The sequence below is a fragment of the Atractosteus spatula genome, chromosome 15 (assembly GCF_055471065.1).
Source record: "Atractosteus spatula isolate fAtrSpa1 chromosome 15, fAtrSpa1.hap1, whole genome shotgun sequence".
NCBI lineage: Eukaryota > Metazoa > Chordata > Actinopteri > Semionotiformes > Lepisosteidae > Atractosteus > Atractosteus spatula.
Genome location: NC_142720.1, coordinates 20,010,988 through 20,029,889, shown reverse-complemented (window position 1 = coordinate 20,029,889; position 18,902 = coordinate 20,010,988). Strand labels below are relative to the sequence as shown.

General features: G+C 35.9%; 1 protein-coding gene across 1 annotated transcript in view; it reads left to right on the top strand.

Moving 5' to 3' along the window:
- ryr2a (ryanodine receptor 2a (cardiac)) overlaps positions 1–14,914 on the top strand; it is a 194,809-nt gene extending 179,895 nt beyond the window's left edge. The window contains exons 92-104 of the mRNA XM_088933768.1: positions 505–591; positions 1,520–1,744; positions 2,148–2,278; positions 2,682–2,724; positions 3,455–3,588; positions 4,351–4,411; positions 4,840–4,986; positions 5,272–5,406; positions 7,110–7,266; positions 7,564–7,628; positions 11,178–11,278; positions 12,272–12,323; positions 12,570–14,914. Of these exons, the coding sequence (XP_088789894.1) occupies positions 505–591; positions 1,520–1,744; positions 2,148–2,278; positions 2,682–2,724; positions 3,455–3,588; positions 4,351–4,411; positions 4,840–4,986; positions 5,272–5,406; positions 7,110–7,266; positions 7,564–7,628; positions 11,178–11,278; positions 12,272–12,323; positions 12,570–12,665 (1,434 nt within the window). The 3' untranslated portion in view covers positions 12,666–14,914. The remainder of the gene's footprint in view (positions 1–504; positions 592–1,519; positions 1,745–2,147; positions 2,279–2,681; positions 2,725–3,454; positions 3,589–4,350; positions 4,412–4,839; positions 4,987–5,271; positions 5,407–7,109; positions 7,267–7,563; positions 7,629–11,177; positions 11,279–12,271; positions 12,324–12,569) is intronic.
- The last annotated feature ends 3,988 nt before the right edge of the window (positions 14,915–18,902 follow it).

The following is an 18,902-nucleotide window of genomic DNA, read 5'->3' as shown; positions in this document are numbered from 1 at the left end:
AAAGTGCACACATTTGAGAATATTTCCTAAAACTGATCACGGCTAGTTAAAACGCTTCTTCAAGTGTAAACATATATTTCTACAGTTAAATGTTTATTAGTAATATTAAATAATATGATCATATTTTACTGTATAGCAATATTAAAAATACTATACCCTTTCTAAAATTATGGTAAGATAAAACTGTTGTAGATATGGGTACATTTCTTTAGAATCATTTCAAGCCAACTCATAACGGATGCACAAAATTACTAGTTTCAAAAATGCATTTACAGTATTAAAACAACTGGGAAAGGCTCAGAATACATCATTTAAAACATAAATTATTCTTACCTTCCCTTCTGTCGAGTATATTTGACAATGAGAAACAATATTCATTCTTTCCGTTTTTAAGTATATTTAATAATATATTTGATGGAATATTTCCAAGGCAGTCATTATTCAATATCAATGTATATACACACTTATAATGCTGTTTTTTTCTTTTGCATTGCTTGTCTTCAGAATTACTTTGCAAGGAATTTTTACAACATGAGAATGCTGGCTTTGTTTGTTGCATTTGCAATAAACTTTATCCTCCTTTTTTATAAGGTGAGACATCCTCAGTTTATCATATTCTATTTTTGACAGCTGGCATCTGTTATCGTTGAGCCAATTTATTTTGGAAAGCACTGAATTACTAAATTAGTATTAAAACACTTACTGCAGTATTTTAAATTCAAGCCTATTCATGTTAATTCTAATTAATCTAGTTGTTGAAGAGATGTTACTTCACTTTTATAGGACAGAGCTAATTACAGTATACCTATTTCTTCATCGATATCGAGTATAAGTCAAAGCTTGTTTCTCTGTAATGATATCTCCCACCACTTCGTGACTTAGTTTGTGAACAATTACAGTAATTTCAAACTCAGTAGAAAAACCTGCGTCATGTACTATTATTTCTTTACGATTGACTCATAACCTAAATAATAATTTAAATGAAATGTTATGGTGCTTCATTGTGTGAAAATAGTCAAATTGTCTTGAAAAGTGCTGAAGAGTTTATTTATTTATTCCTTTATTTGTATAGTAGTTGCTATAAGAAAGACTTTAAAGAGAAATAAAGCATTCAGACCTACTTGTTTGTTGGCTAATTAGACCTGAGAATCTCATCAAGTTATTTCTGAAGTATTGCATGGAGGCAGCATCGACCTTGGTTCTAGGGAGTTGGCTCTAGTCTCCTGAAATGTTGTGACCCACGGGCAACTTCACTGACACATAACTCCAAAGTATAATTCCGTTTCAGTTTGTTTTTTCTGAATGTCAAAAACATTTTCTTAATTTAAGAGGAGCTGGGGCGTGTTGGCCGCAAAGGGGTGAGAGAAGGTTAATTTCACACTAAAAAGCAGAAAGGAAGGTTGTTTTTATTCATTTCTTTTTCCACAGCAGGGAATGAACCTTTCCTTGTTCCTAGTTTTAGAGGACATCGACTCAATTTTTGTGGGGTGTAACTGATGCTCTCGTCCTGGATTTGCAGGTGTCCACGTCATCGGCGGTGATTGAGGAGAAGGAAGTGGTGTACAGCGGAGCAGGGGAAGGCAGCACCAGGTGGACCTCTGTGAGCAGCATGCCCCACAGGATGGTCACTGTGCACTATGTATTGGAGGAGAGCAGTGGCTACATGGAGCCCACTCTCAGAATACTGGCTATTCTGCACACCGTCATATCCTTCTTCTGCATTATAGGATACTACTGCTTAAAAGTAAGATTAAAGAAATGCATGTGTGTTAATCCTCTAAGCAAATAGCATTTTACATACAGCATTCAGTATATTCTACGAGTATATGTATCCTGAAAATGGCCATGTGGATCCAGCGGGTGGTGTACAGTGTACAGTATGTAGTTAATTTCCTGTGGAGGGTTTTTTAGCAAGTGTGTGAAATTCTCACCAGCGGAGTGAGACAAGCTTAACCTAAGCTTGGCCACTTAAAAGCTTTAGATAAATTGTATTTTGTAAACGACTGACAAGCTCAATTTGTTTGTTCCAATCTTAGTTCAGCTATCTGAATGATCTAAAGGCTAGGATGCATAAGAATACCTGTGCTTTCTGCTATTTATTGATTTTACTGAATGTGTTAGTTATATTAATTGTGTTTATGCACCAGGTTCCACTGGTTATTTTTAAAAGAGAGAAGGAGGTGGCCAGGAAATTGGAATTTGATGGGCTATACATAACAGAGCAGCCATCTGAGGATGACATTAAAGGCCAGTGGGACAGGCTGGTAATTAACACACAGTGAGTACATGATACACCCTTAATTATCACAGATAGCGGTTAGTAATGGTCACATGGGGTATGACTTGATTGCTATCCTGCAAGATGTCAAGGAGGTTACCCATGGGAAGCTGTAACTACAGTATTAGCTCAGCTCTGTGTAGGCAAGAGGCTCCAATGAGGATTTATGAAGTCTCTTGTATTGTCACTCATTTTGAAGTTAATACATAATACATAATATATTGTTTACATGTGATAATACTGCACCCTCTTCAGTGTCACTTTATAAATTTTGTTCTATACTATAAATATATAGTATACAGTATATATTTTAGATATAGTATAATATATGTTATCACAGAAGTATGACATACTGTATGTTTTGAAAATTATGAAAGATATCCTCTTTATTTTTGCTTTTCAGGTCTTTCCCTAACAACTACTGGGACAAGTTTGTTAAAAGAAAGGTGTGTTCTTAAAAATAATTTATTGGTAACTCCAAAGTACATTGCCATATGCTTACTGTGCATTTTTGCACTGAATTATATTTTTATTGGAATATTGAGTACAATTTGCATTTGGATGAAAGACTTGACTGCTTTAGGAAAGTGCTTTTAGATTTACAGTATATACAATAAATACAAATATACTCTATACAGTATATACAATAACTACAGTATTGGTTTCCTCAGCCTGGATTAGCACTAATCTTAGACTACCTGATGATTTTTAGGTCTTGAGTATACACAGTACAGTAGCTAATATTGGTCTATGAAATCAACTGTAAGGGAGGGATTCGTTTTATCATTGAAAAATAAGGCAGTCTGAACACGTTATTAAGATTATAGTTCTTACGTTATAGATTATAGAAGAGTTGTGTGCATAATGAAAACATTGCAATTAAAAAAATCAGACGCAGTCAACAGAACTGTGCAATACAAATTATTGAGATAAAGGATATGAGGTAAATATATCTGAGTGGTGAAATCTTTTAATAAGACATCCTCCTGGCTGCCTGGCGCACAGTAAATATGGGATTGTCCCACACGCTTTAGATGCGTTGTTTCCATTGGGAGAAATGCACATCGCAATCAGGAGAAGGTTCTAAAATTCTAAAATAACAAAATAAGGATTCCTCTTCTCATATTATAGTATCAGCTCCATATCCATGTACTTGTTTTCTCATTTGCCTTGGAGGTCATGGACAAATACGGAGAATTTTACGGGCGGGACAGAATCAGCGAGCTCTTGGGAATGGACAAAGCTGCTCTGGACTTCAGTGATACACAGGAGAAGAAGAAGCCAAAGAAAGACAGTTCATTGTCAGCTGTGTGAGTTGGGTTTTATTACTGGATTGAATTAAAGCCTCTTCAGAGTGACTGATAGTCCTGTTCATCTCCAGTTCTGTTTTTACAGTTATTGATTACAGTATGTATTGTTTTGTACTGCATACTGTACCAAAGTCTTGTAGCAAAATATTTTGGGCAAAAAGAATGGTAAGAGTCTGTGCTTGTTTTGACTCTCTTCCTGTGACACATATTTAGCTGGCAATGTGTAAAAGAATGTGTAGTTAAATGATAATGTTTTCTATAGTGTTTCCAATCAAAAGATGGCACTGTTGTTAAATGGCAAACTGAAGTGATCAGTTCTGACTGAAGGATAATGTCTATTGAGCCAACAATGAGACTCTACATTACCTAAAAGAGATGCAAGTATTTCTAATTGAAATTCATCTCTTACTTTTACTTAAGTAAAAAGTTAGAATGATGAACAAATAGGGAATAAAGCAAGACTGACTGATGGAGCCATGGGATTCACCAACTGAAAGGTTTTCAGAAGTAGCTATAGTTTACTGCAGTTGTACAGTAAGTACAGTGAATCACCCGAATCTTAGTACTTGTCAACTACTTGACTGTAGGAGTGCCCTTTATTTTAATAGCTGTGGAAGTCTTCTGTAAATATATTTTTGAGAATAGGCAGTTACACAGACCTGGCAATATCATACTGTATGTCTTTTTTATTGTGATAGGAGCAATCAGTGTTTCTTGCAGTTTGATCACAAACAATTTTTTATGGTTTTTGTTTGGTTATAGGTTAAACTCTATTGATGTGAAGTATCAGATCTGGAAACTGGGAGTCGTTTTTACAGACAACGTACGTAAGCAAAGACATTTCTGTATTATGTAGCAGAGCTGGGGGAAATAACAGTAACATGTTACTTACTGTATATAAGTGATTACCTTTCATGATGAACAGCAACTTGGGGGGAAGAATTTTGAATGGTAATCATTTACAGTGATATATGTTGTATGTGTACCATAAAATAATGTACTGTATTTTCTCTTTAATCATTTCCCCTACATTTTCTATTTTAAACGTAATCTCTTACATACTGTAAATAATCACTGTACTTCTCAAAAGTAACTTAGCCAGTCTCTGTTGTCAAATATTTGCATGATTATAATTTTTATAGGGATACAGTAATTATTTTCACATATTTTCAGCAATCAATAGGCCAGAGAAAAATGTTAGTATTAGCCAATCAAATACATGGTTCAAAAATGGTTTCCTTTATTTTGCAGTCGTTCCTGTATCTTGCCTGGTATATGACGATGTCAGTCCTTGGACACTACAATAATTTCTTCTTTGCGGCACATCTTCTTGATATAGCCATGGGATTCAAGACATTGCGAACCATTCTGTCTTCTGTCACACATAATGGCAAGCAGGTATATTTGCACAAATTGATAGTGATAAAGGCACTTGTGGATGGGGAGTGTTTTTAATTTTTCTTAGAACTGGTCACAAAAAATGTAAGACTGTGGTGGTTTCCCAGAGTGCTTACCCATTTTCTGCTGTGCTTGATTGCTATCCTTTGTTTGTACTGTACTACAATGAACTTCATTAGGGACATAAAAATACATACATAGAGGAATATCCAATGAAGACATATCTTTTTTTTTCTGACAGAATTTTTTGTTATAGAAATTAATTTCCTTATTTATTATTTTCAGCTGGTATTAACTGTAGGACTGCTGGCTGTGGTTGTGTATCTGTATACTGTGGTGGCCTTCAATTTTTTCCGCAAATTCTACAACAAGAGTGAAGATGGAGACATTCCTGATATGAAATGTGATGATATGCTCACAGTAAGTATGTTTATTGTGTAGGCTAGGATTGTGTATGCTACTGTATGTCATGCTGGGAACAAGATTTATGATATTGTAATAATAAAGTATACAGTATACTTGTGATATGCATTATCTTTGTGTCCTGCGAAATGCATGGGTTCTCTTTCTGATTACCACCCTGTAAAGTAACACACAATGTTCATGTGGCAACACAGTGCAGAACAGCACAGCTATAATCATATGGTTGCCTTATTACTTTTTAATTATTTCTGCCATGCATTAATAGACTCAACTATTAAAAAAACGACAATGTTTTAATTGAAAATTCTCAAAGATTTTTTCATTTAATAAATTTTTGGATGCTACATATAAAATTATATCCTCTATGGATTTTAGTTGTTGCCTGAGCTTCCCCAGAATCTAAGAATTTTAAGTAGCCCAATGCTTGAGATTGACAAGTGAATACATTAGTGTACTGGTTCTTAAATTGTAATTATCTAATTCTCTGGGGCTGCAGTACAGATGTTTGGAACCTTTTTTAGCAAAACTGCATTTAAATTGAAATTAATTTATCAGTCTTGCACAATGGAACATTAATAGCTGATGATTCCTTGAGGTCCCAAGGGATCTAAATTAGCTGCACAATTGCTTCCCAGAAGCTTAATTGCTCTCGATTTTAATTGACATTGCATAGAGGTTCTGTAAAAATACAGTATTAATATACCATTGTTAAAAATAAGGCACACTGCAGACATTCAAAACAATCTGGAGCCACTGTAAAGGGATTAGATTCTGTGGTCAATGAACTGTGTTCACTCTAGGCTTAATGTCAAGATGTTTTTAATTGAAGGCGATGCAATGCAAAGAGCAGATTGAGACATATTGCACTGAGAAAGGTATTTCTGTGACAGTTGACACTGCATACATGTAAATATGCCACTCAAGGCAGAATCTGAGATTAGTACCTTTCCTGATGCAAAGTTTGAAGTGACAGAAGATATCAACTTTATGCTCTGCCTCCCTTCTCTTAATCCTGCTGGATTCAGTGAACCATACTAGTCTATCTCCAGTTCCCTGTTCTAATTAAGGACAGGTCAGGGACTAAAGGGTCATCTGTTTCCTTCTAGAGAAGGTGACAATGGCTTAGCTTCCTGCAGTTCTTGGCAAAATTAAGAGCTAAGATTGATGTCTCAAGTGCCTTTTGTTACATAGTGAATTTTATTTTTAAGCAGTACAGTGAACAGTTCTTATTTTTTGCATGGAGAATATGTGGTACACAGCATGTTTGAAGTTCAGTTTTTTTTAAAGTGAAGGCAAGCAATGAAATAAATATTGAAAACACCTATTGTATATCAACACAAATTGTCCTACAGTATATATATATCTTTAAGTACTGTATTTAGTCTTTAGTCAATCTATTAACAGTCAACAGTAAGTAATAGTATATAAACTGTAGGATGTTGATATAGAGATGTTAGAAAGGATGTACTGTATATGTCTATTACATGTAGGAACCATGTTAATTTGAATTGTAACGCAGGCTTTTTGGATGTTTATGATTTAGGAATGCTGAATGATGCATATACAGTACAGTAGTGAAAACGGGCATGGTGCACAGGTCAAACGTGGGTTTAGGCTGGTGAGATATGTGATTCTTTTTTAAATAAAATCGAAGTACTGTAGGTAAAAGTTCTAGGTACTTTTTTTTTTTTGTTTCTCAGTGCTACATGTTCCACATGTATGTGGGTGTGCGGGCTGGAGGAGGGATTGGGGATGAGATTGAAGATCCTGCAGGAGATGAGTACGAGATCTACAGGATTATTTTTGACATCACCTTCTTCTTCTTTGTCATTGTTATCCTGCTGGCCATCATTCAGGGTAAGACTGATTCTCTTCCTTTTACCAAGAGGGTAAGTTTACTGTTGGACAAGGTCACCTAGGTGAAGCTATTCATTTTCCTTTGAGTGATATAACTTGAAAGTTCAGAGTTCTACATGTGCAGGGTAGTTTTTGTTTATTACAATGTAGGTTTATAACTAGAATATATGTGAAATGTCTGTTTTCTTGAGGTATACAAGTACTTGTGAATGTACTTACCTTTCCTATTAGTATGTTACTGATATTATCAGGAAAACATTGGATACATAGAGTACAGTATACATAAATATTTTTCAGGTTTAATAATTGATGCCTTTGGTGAATTACGAGACCAGCAAGAGCAGGTGAAAGAAGATATGGAGGTGAGGATTATATTCTTTCTCAATCCTGCTCTGAGCAGCATATTTCCGATGGGTTTCATATTTTTGCTGTTACAGCGTGAAGCTGTGAAACCCAAACAGTATAATTGACTTGTGGTGTTGTGTGTGGTGTCTCCTCAGTTACTATCTGGCTGTTTGTGTAACTTGAGAATGTGAAGAATTATCATTTTCTCATTGGGCAGTCACCCAGAAAGACTGATAATTACAAGTTATCTTTGTAATTGTGACTCATTGGTCTACTTTTGGATGTACACTAACTTGGTTAAGTGATCTGATCTTATAAATGCAACATTGCAGGGAGAGTTCTTTCATGGTAGAGTACTGTATAACACACGTGTAAGGAAAGCTCATGTTTCTTTTTAATATTTTAGATTTTGATGTAATGTCTTTTGGTCACATCCACGTGTATTATTTCCATGAAATGTAACGTACTGATCCTTGCTCCATCTTCGTCTTCTCCCTCAATTTTCAAGTCATGATGGGTCAGACATTCACACTATAAGCAGACTCTGTGGTTGAATTCCCTCTGGTCATTTAAATAATCCTATGCCCAGCATCTGGTACATGCTTATTTCAAACTTCACCCTGCTATTTAACACCAACCACATAAAAAAGGATCAATGAAGGTTCAGTAAGCTTAATTAAAGAAGGAGCTCAGCTGGAATAAAAACAAACAAACAAAAGACTCAGGAATACACCATGACCAGGGATTGAAACCCTCGATTTAACGAGGGTATTTTGAAGCCATGGTGAAATGCATGGGTGGCAAAACAAACTCAGAGCTGGCCTTGACAGTAACTAGGATTAATGGCTTTGTGGATTAATCTGAATGTAATTCTGTGGTCACAGGTTAGAGGACTCCCAAGCAGTTAATAACAAAATAAATAAAATTAGTAGTGATTACATTAAAAAGCAAAATCTATGCTTGTGAACGGCAAATGACATGAAGTAGAAATGACTCACAAGGTTGTCGGTTTTGAGGTGGATCACCTCTTTCCTTAAAACAAGAGTAAATACAGATCAGAAAAACTCCCAGTAGAAAATGGCATCCTGTTGTGACTGGTGACCAGCATTAGAAGTGCTCTCTTCACAGAATGAATGCATTTCATGAAAAGGGCATTGGATATCTTAAAATACGAAGGTCTTATAGCATTTTGGCTCATGCCCTTTTCATACAAAATGGCAGGATCACTTTGCACTTAATCCGTTTTTGAGCTCAGAGAGTGATCTGGGCAAGATGCACTTTAACAGAACGCACATTTGTTAGGCAGGTTCAAGAGAGAAGAGAAAATGCGTAATCTCATGCATGTACTGTACTGCAAATAAGTGGGAAAAAAAGATAAAATGGAGACAAATTTCTCATGTAACCCAACAGTCAGTGATTAATACACTATCGTCAGCCGTGCTGCAGCTTCTTGGCTCTTTTGGCCAGGTTTGTAATGAGAGTTTCATGACCCTCATCCTTTTGACCAGGTTTGTATTCCTGAAGACAGCGCTTCCTGGGCGTCTTAGATTGTACCCCTCCTCCCCTCCCCATCCTTTTTTTCTTTAATGTGGTAGGCAGTGGAAGGGGGGATGCAGAAATATATATATATACTGCACATACATATATATATATAAAAGTGTATCCACAGTGTGATGGACATGTTTTATTAATTGTAGTTCTTTCAGTGGTTGGCTCTGTATACAGTACGTATTTACAGCGCACACAGAAATGAATAATTTAATTATTGCCCTTAAACTCTTAAAGATGATTTATATCCATAAAAAAACAAGTATTTCGATATACTGTAAATTATTAATGTTACTTGCGTCAGTACTACAGTATTTAACCATCTGTAACTTAGTAACTATGGGCAGTAAGGTCTCTACAAAACAACTTGAGTGATTGCTCAGAAGCCAAATGATGTTCAAAGACTTTCAGATTTTTCTTCTTGTGATACAGTTTAAGGATTGATACAACAATTTAGACTAAAACTTTCCTTTCTGTTGTCAACACAGTAAATTTATATAAGAATCAAACCGTGCAAACATGGGCTAAAAAAATTAAATCTCTCTTTTTCAGTAGCAGTTGAGTTGGTGAGATACTTATAGTACTATACAGTAGGTGTGATATACTCACCTTACTTATGGGTACTACTAGTTCAACAAATTGTTAAATTTTCAGGATTAGTGGACTGAAGACGGAAGCACTTTACTGTGGCGTTTGATAATGAAGATGAATTTAATATCACTGTACATTGTATTTTTTAAAGCCTATTGCTGTTTGGCTTGACAGAGTAAATTTTCCTTTTCCATTTTCTCATTATTAGTCATTTGCATTATAAGTTTCAAATGTCTTCCCCTTTCTTGAGTCATTTTCAAGCATTCTGTCTCAAAAACCTACATGGATTCTAATACTTTAATCTGCATGGGATTAAACAATAGACAAGTTTCAGGAAAATAATCTGGGATAAAAAGGACACTTAAATTTTACTACTTTTAGTAAAATGTTAGAACCCACTGGTTAATGTTAATCCCATGTGCCTAAATAACACCTGACATACACAAGAGAAAAAAATTGGTTAAAGCTCATACCACACACTTTGTCAACTGCTAGCAAACCTACACAGATCTTTCAAATGTACAGCACTACAGTATCTAGCTATCTTGATGCTTGTGGATACATCGGATCTTGTCTATTTAGTGGGGAGGAGAACAGAGTAATTTGAGGACTGGTGCATTGCTCACTTACATAGCCATAAGCTCATGGGTGACCAAGGCGTCCCATCCAGAACAATGTGGTGCTTTACAAGTTGTGCACTGCTTCCTAGAAAATGGTGGACATTGTAGGCTAATGATATATCCTAGCCTCAAGCTTGACAGCCAGAGCTCAACCTGAACTCCAAGTGAGGGCCTCACCTGAAACCCTAACTTCGATAAACCATAGCTTGCAGGGAATGCTACATTAATAAGTAAAAGTAATTCCTGTCACCTGTGGCTGACCGGTGAAGTGTGAACTTTCTTAACTGCTATAGGCAGATGTATTTTGTAGCCCACCATGAGATAAATTTAATGCGAAGAAGCATTGCCTTTTAAAATACGGATTTGCCATTTATCAGCTATTCACACCTTTGCAGACTACTGTATATCTTTTAAACATTATCTGAGTTGGGTCCTTAAAATTGCCATGTTCTCGAGGCAATGCTATCAATTTTAGTAGGTAATGCGCTTCTAGGAAAAGACAAGGAGGAGGAGGAAAAGGAAAATGGTTTAAGTTAAAGTTTGGTGTTCCAGTCAGAGATCTTTAGAAGTTTGGATCTTTAAAATGGCAAAAGATTGACATTTTAATTTGAAAAGTTACAGGACTGCATACATTTTGTATTCTTAAAATATTAATTGCCTTCAAGTGTTATTGTGAAATTCAACCACTGTGTTAAAAATACACTAGCAGCTGCTAGTCACCAGTCGCTTTTCTTTCATTTTGATTAGTTGTGGTTTGCAGTGGTAGACGATTACTAATAGCATCAGAAACTTCTTTTTCTTTTGCAGACCAAATGCTTCATCTGTGGAATTGGCAACGACTACTTTGACACAGTCCCCCATGGCTTCGAAACTCACACGCTGCAGGAGCACAATTTGGCCAACTATCTGTGAGTATACAACGTGCTTATGCGTCAGTCACATGCGGCAGCCAAGTTCCCCTGCTGGTACTGTGAAAAGGCAGAAAAAAAAAAGAGTAATGAGCTGCATGTGCTTAGACTGCATTCTGTCACTCGTCGGGCAGCACAGTAGAGTACAAGACTTTCACTGCTGCTGAAGAGCTCGTATTGAACAAATGTAAATCTATGGCAGAGTAACTAGTAAACTGATTATTTCCAGCAAGGAAATGAACACAACAGTGAGGCACTCAAAGCAGACATCCAGCGGGCCGTTTTAGTATGAATATTTAAGCCTTTGGGAAATTACACAGCAGTATGGCTTCTAGGGACCAATATTTAGACATTTTTCTTCACGCTGTTCTTTCTTTTTTTATTTGGATTATTAGCAGGAAATGTTAAATAGAGAGCGTCTTCCCCAAAGACTGAAGTCTGAGGGTTTGTCTAGTAAATATTCATCATGCATGCTAAAGCGTGTTGTGTCAACCACTTGACTGTTGGTTGCTCTCTGAATATCCTTCTTATAATTAATACCAAATGTAAATTTATAATTTAAAGTGCCTTTTCTTCCTATTTATATCATCACTTCATAAATATTCAGTGCCTATCGGTTAATTCAGAGGTCAGCTTATGAGAGGAAGCTCCTTATATTTTACATATAAAAAATTAGTTACTACATACTGTATACACTATTAATTATAATCTTGTGTATATATAAAGATATATATACATATTTTAAAATATGCATTTTTATATATATTATTACGTTTCTTGTATAGAATGTTGTATCTTAAATTTTTACACGCACTTTGAAAATATTGGGTATATGCCAGCTTCATAAATAGTTAACACTGCAGTAAGGTTTATTAACTGCCACCAGTTATTACTTTAATACCTCTTTCATTTTTAAATGCTACATTATTTTAATAAATGTAGTTTTTCCACAGTTTCTGTGTGCATAGTACTTACGCGTTTTCTTTTTTCCAGATTTTTTGTGATGTATCTCATTAACAAAGACGAAACTGAGCACACAGGACAGGTAATGTGAATATGAAATGTAAACATTATACCTCATGAAACATTTGGTTTAAATAGATAAGACATGCAGAGTAAGCCAGATGGTTTTTAAGTTCTGCAATCCCTGTACAGAAAGAATGAAAAAATAAATAAAATAATGTTCTGTCAGAACTAGAGAAATCAATGTTATTATTTGCAACAAACAAAATTAACAGAATATAACAAACTAAAAATTTGGTTACCAAAGATATTGTGCTATTCCTGACAGGAATCCTATGTGTGGAAGATGTACCAGGAGCGTTGCTGGGAATTCTTTCCGGCTGGAGACTGCTTTCGCAAACAATACGAAGACCAACTCAACTGAATACAGACTTTACTCTTTCTTACAGCAAAAAGAAGGCAAATCACCTTCGAATTACTTCCTTTGGAATGCTTTTCAAAATTTGTACATATATGATACACTGTACATCATTCACTGTGTGCTTTTGGAGCACAAAAGCTGTGTTTTGATGACTTAATGCTTCATCTATACATTTGCTTTAAAAACTCACATTGAAAAGCAAAAAAAAAAAAATTAAAAAGAAAATCTCACATTGATTTGACTGACTCTGGAGACTTCTGGGAAATGTCTTTATTTGGAGAGCACATGTATAAAAAAAAGGCAATTATCTTGCTCATCCTAAGTCTCTTTATTTCTTCATCCGGAACGAGATTGTATATTTTGTCGTGTACAGTGGAGATACAAGAATGGACTAAAGGCAGTGATGGGGAAATAGTGCCTTACTTAGTGCAGGTTGAGCTATGCAAGTGGAAAAAGTCGAGTGCATGACTATGTCACAAAACTAATCATTGTCAGATGTATAGTCGTGTTGAATTCCTGACCGTGTGACTGGATGTGTGCGAGAGAGTCTGTGTGTCTCAGGACAAATGTAGGGTATTCATATCAAGCTCAGTCATCACTCACCAGTACTTCAGCTACTGTATTTCTTATTTTGGTAATGCTCTTATGCAATACAGCAACAGAGTTAATCTTTGTACAAAAGAGTGAAAAAAAAATCTTTGAAAAAGATTTCATTGCATGTTTATTATGCAAGTTTAACAAAAACTTAAAAGACGCAAGTTGATCAATGTTATACAAAATGTTTTATAGGTTTAAGATATTGATATCTCTATAGTGTTGAAGTGTTGTGGGCTTTACTGTAAATTATGAAACAATGTCATCAGCCAAGAATGCATAATGATATAAAAGTTGATTGTAGTCTCTTCACTTTTTGCCACCTGTGATTTCAATAGTGTAGTTAGGGATTATTCGTTGACTCATTTTGATTGAAGCTGAAGCAATACCCATTCAGGGAGTTCATCAAACATAATTGTAAAAGAACAATGTGTAGAATACTCCATTTCGGATTGTTTCCAATTGTAATGCCAATCTTTGCAAATAAAACCTTCAGAATAAAAATGATTTGGTGCAGTCAGTACCATGAAGCGCTACAAGTACGGACTCTGTATGAGTATACAAGAATGTTGTGGTTAACTTTAGTGACGTTAGAATTTCAAAATGAATTAGTGAAGGCTTAACTCTTCCTCTTAATCTTTCCTTTATCATTACAGTAAATTACCTCCAAGTATGAACTAGAAGTAGGGATTTAGTGTGTAGGTCTCTTCTTAGAAAAGATTGATTTAGAAAGAACCATACAATAGCATTATCAAAATATACACTTTAATGGCAGATAATTATACTTTAGCTATATCTTATTATAAAAATGATTAACCAAAGACAATTCATTGTAATTTAAGCTCGAAAACAGATTTTGGTACTAAACTTTGCTTCTTTTAAGATCTAATAAGTAGCAGACACAATGGGTTGAGTTGCCTTCTGTTGAAGGTTACCAGTGTAACCTTCTTAGGTCCTGTTTGCTGGTATTCAATTCATATTAACAGCATAACACATTTACACAATCATAGCGTGTCAGTTTTATAAATGAAGGAAACTCTGATTTGTTCAAATACAAGTACTGTATAGACACTCCCTGGATTACGTGACACTTGCATTTCGCCAATACTGTATTACTTTCCTTAAATCACATGTAAGTTAATTAAATGATTATGATTAGTGTATTTTGATGGCTATGTATACATAAAAGGGAACTTCCTTTGGCCATGTAAATAGCTTCCTTACCTTATTTAACCCATGGTTTTATTTCTATGGAATCTATTTAAAACATTTTTGTGTTTTAAATTAAAAAATAGTAAGTTTCATTACAGTGAAATTTGATTTATGGAATGGTTTCTGGAACCAAACCCTTGCATAACTTAAATGCTCTCTTTTCCATTAATAATAACCTTTAGTTTAAATAACATCTCTGAAAGCAATCATCTCAAAGGGTTTAATTATCCTGAGACAATTAAACACTGGGTCTTGAATTTCTCAACATAGCCTGGCTCACTGGTATTTTATTTCTGTGAACAACATTTACTAGTGGTTAAAATGGCTTTTTAAAAAGAAGAAATTGTATAACAAAGGATTGGAAGTATTTAATTTTACCTGAATTTTAAGCATCTGTGGATTTGCATGATTTTAAAATAAACTGCTATTTATTGAACCATGGAGATGTGGATATTAGCACATTTGAAAAATGCAAACTAGATGGATTAAAGTTAATTAATAAAGCCAAAGTAAATGTTTATTGTCAGATTTAAACACCCTCTTAAATTACAAAGCATAATTATAAACCTACACAGTACACAGACGTAGTCAACATGATTTTTGGGTCATTTTTTCAATCTTTTTTCAACCTTTGTTTTATTATCAGTCCCATATCTGAATCTTGAGCCAGGAATGCTGTTGGAGTTGGATTCTGAGCATGAAATTAATTGCTTGTAAAGCTTGATCAACAGTGGCTACAGAAGAATAGAACAATTTGGAGACCCAGGCAAGACACATTGATTTATGTACTGCAGTGGAGATAATGAAACCATTAACATACCTAAAATTGGCTTTGATAATCTGGAAGACTCACATTCTGCTTCATCATTTTCAACCATAAATACTATCAGAGTTCTGTTTTACAGGAGCCAATCCTACTAGGAGACCATGTGTTTGAAGAGTGAAATAATATTTACAATTTAAAATTTTTGGAAAATCAGTCTTTTAGAAGGTGTATTTATAAAAGGTGCGGTAAAAATGGACTGGTTATTACAAGAATGTTCAGACGTGACTTAATTATTTTAATTCTTATTAACATATAACCTCTGTTCATTCCATCTGTCTATAGCAAAACAATGTAAACATCAGAACTGTAATTTTCATATTCGTTATATTAATAAGATGAAGATTGAATAGGATGTGCTGTCTCTTACAATAAATCCTTAATTATCCTGAATAAAGCGCAATTCAGCTATCATTTCAAGAAAAACTTTATGGGAGTAGTCATTTGTTTTTCTTGATACCGACAGTTATACCCTGCCCTGCTTTGTAGCTTTAACTGGAATAAAAAAAAACACACCCTTAATAGCGTCAAAGAGACTCGTGTTGAGTTAGGATTTGGTATGTACGTGAAAGCTTTCACTTATCATGTTCCAATTATACAATGGATATGGGCATGATATTTAGAGAAATATAAATGAAACTTATACTCACCGGCCCACATGGCTAGCCTTGATTAAAGGTGCCCACAAGAAGATTAATGACTTTGTTGGATATGACCTTATGGTACAAACCCCTAAAAGGGATAACACAGTAATAATAAATAGTAATTATTTTTACCACTCTCTGACTCTAGCCACCTCTCCGTCTTCCTTGATGTATTAGCAATTAGAGTGCTTTTGATTAAGCTCATTAAAAAGCTAATTGACAGAGTGAAGAAAAAAGCAAAGTTAGGTAATCTGATATTAAGGCCAGCTGCAGCAGGATGTGAATCGGAGTCAAGGCTAAATAGTCTTAAAGGAGGCAGTCATTCTATTTGCACTGTACTATAGAAGCTAGAGGAGGAAAGTGCAGCAGGGCCTCCTTAAAAATATTAAGGTCTGCGAGTAAATCCACCAATCGATTAATCTAAAGTAGTCAGGCTCATACACAGATACACTTTCAGTACACTTAACGTCACCATTTGGATAACTAGAGGTCTATATGTGATTTTTCATACAGTCTTACGGTGCTAGAAAAACAGCCTTTTCATATGATGAATGCCACTGTCTACAACATGATATCCAACCAGTTGTTCCTGTCTGGTTTTGTATTATGTAAACTGGTGTTTCATGCATGCATTCCAGTTTAGTTCCTGAGAACTAAGAAATATTAGTCATCTGTCACTACCATTATGGCTCTGATTCAACCCTGCATTCTATTTTTAAGTATGATCTTTTGCGCATAGATTTCATTTTTTTTTTAAATGGACGACTTGTTTATTTAGAAATTGTTACAAAAACAGTATGTAGCTAAACAATGTCAAAAATGAAAAAAAAATCTTCTAAAACTTTAGAATGTAAGTGTCTCTAATTAAATGACAGTCTGACCCTTTTAATCCTCTTGAAAAACTGTTCAGGCTGCCAGCTCTTACCTGCTGGACAGCCTTGGGACAGCAGAGTCGAAGGTGTCAAAAATCCGTGTTCCAGCATCTGACCTACTTCCTTCTATCCATTTTCAAACAACTTCCTCTAATTTAGGGTCACGGGGGAGCCAGAGCCTATCCCTGCAAGCAACGGGCGCAATGGAGGGTAGACCCTAGCTAGGGCTGCCAGCCCAGTGCACGGCCCACAAAGACATGGGTACAGACACGCACACAATACCAATCACACCAGGGCTCAATTTCCTATTGAGAGAAGTTTTGTGTCACTGTTCTTTCACCTTAAAATCTGGTGATTCTTCCCCTCTCCCTTTTATTACTTCCCTCTCTCCTTCTTCACATACCTAAAAGGGCCCTCACAGCCTCAATGATGAACGTTTTACTCTTTCGTTTTACTTTTCAGTAACCTTGAGTTCTACTCTCAAGCTCAGTTCTCTAGCGGGCCTGTCTAGTTTGTGGCCACTGTGATAACACACCGTGTTTCAAACCAGCAGTGGGAGGTGGCATCGGATCCTACATGTCCAGGACGCCTACATCCACTCCACATTTAGTCCAGAACAGAGAAGACTAAGAAACTCCTGATGTCAGCAATTCAAAATTCTCAAAGGCACTGATACAGTGGTTTTCTTCAGAACGGACATCAAAACAAAAACCAGAGGGCGCAAGTGGAAATGACAAGGTAGTGCAACAAGGAACAGGAGTCATGTCGTTACCCTAAGGGTTGTGGGAACAAGCTTCCCAGTTATGTGACTGAAACCAATTCTGTTTTCAAGAAAGAGCTGAAAGAAATCCTTGAATGAACTACTGGCTACCAAATGAACTACATGGGCTGAATGGCCTCTTTGTAGCCTTTCTTATGTTCTATTGACATATATATATACACACACACTGTATAAAAAACTCACACAACTAACAGCCCACTGAAACTCAGCATGAGCCTGGCCAGTACCTGGATGGGAGACCTCCTGGGGAAAAACTCAGGCTGCTGCTGGAAGAGGTGTTAGTGGGGCCAGGAGGGGGTGCTCACCCTCTGGTCTGTGTGGGTCCTAATGCCCCAGTGTAGTGACGGGGACACTATACTGTAAAAAAAGAAGCCGTCCTTTGGATGAGATGTAAAACCAAGGTCCTGACTCTCTGTGGTCATTAAAAAACCCAGGGTGTTTCTCGAAAAGAGTAGGGTGTTACCCCAACCTCCTGGCTAAATTTCCCCCTGGCATTTACCAGTCATGGTCTCCTAAGAATTTCCCCATCTATGAACTGGCTTCATCACTCTGCTCTCCTCTCCACTGAGAGCTGGTGTGTGGTGAGTACACTGATGCACTCTGGCTGCCGGCGCATCATCCAGGTGTGGGATTCACACTGCTGGTGGTGGAGGGGAGTCCCCATTACCTGTAAAGCGCTTTGAGTGGAGCGTCCAGAAAAGTGCTACAGTATGTAAGTGTAAGCAATTATTATTATTGTGAATTTAAATCTATGTGAAATATGAGCTATCACATGTAAAATATTTGTTATTTAAGGGTACACAGCTTCTATTTTAAAATAAAACTTGATTTCTTTTGTCTTAAAAGACATCTGCACCAGAGAAAAACCATCTGTGTAACTTGAAATTTATATCCAATCACGTTTATTTTCTTTGTTCCACTGTAACTACAGCAAGCAAAAACGCCTGCACTAAAACATTGGCTGCTTTTCCCCAAACCTGTTCATTAGTATTTTGATGTTTCATTTTTGTTATTGAGATCCGTTTTCACAATGTAGAGGCATTCTTTAACTTATGTACTGTATTAGTTGTAGTGTATAGAGTTGCATGTTAAATAATCTCTGCCTTGCAGCAGGTTTTAAGCTAAACTATCCTGTCAAACACTGGCCTCTTCTATACAGCATGTGTAGTCACTGTGCTCACAAGTTCAAACTCTCAGGGAAGATCGCCGAGAGTCAGAAAGGTAAATTGTTATTTGCAGAGTACTGCAAATTATGCTTCTGTAGAAAATAATGCCAGCCCAGTAAGGTCTACTGATGGTATAACGATGTTGATG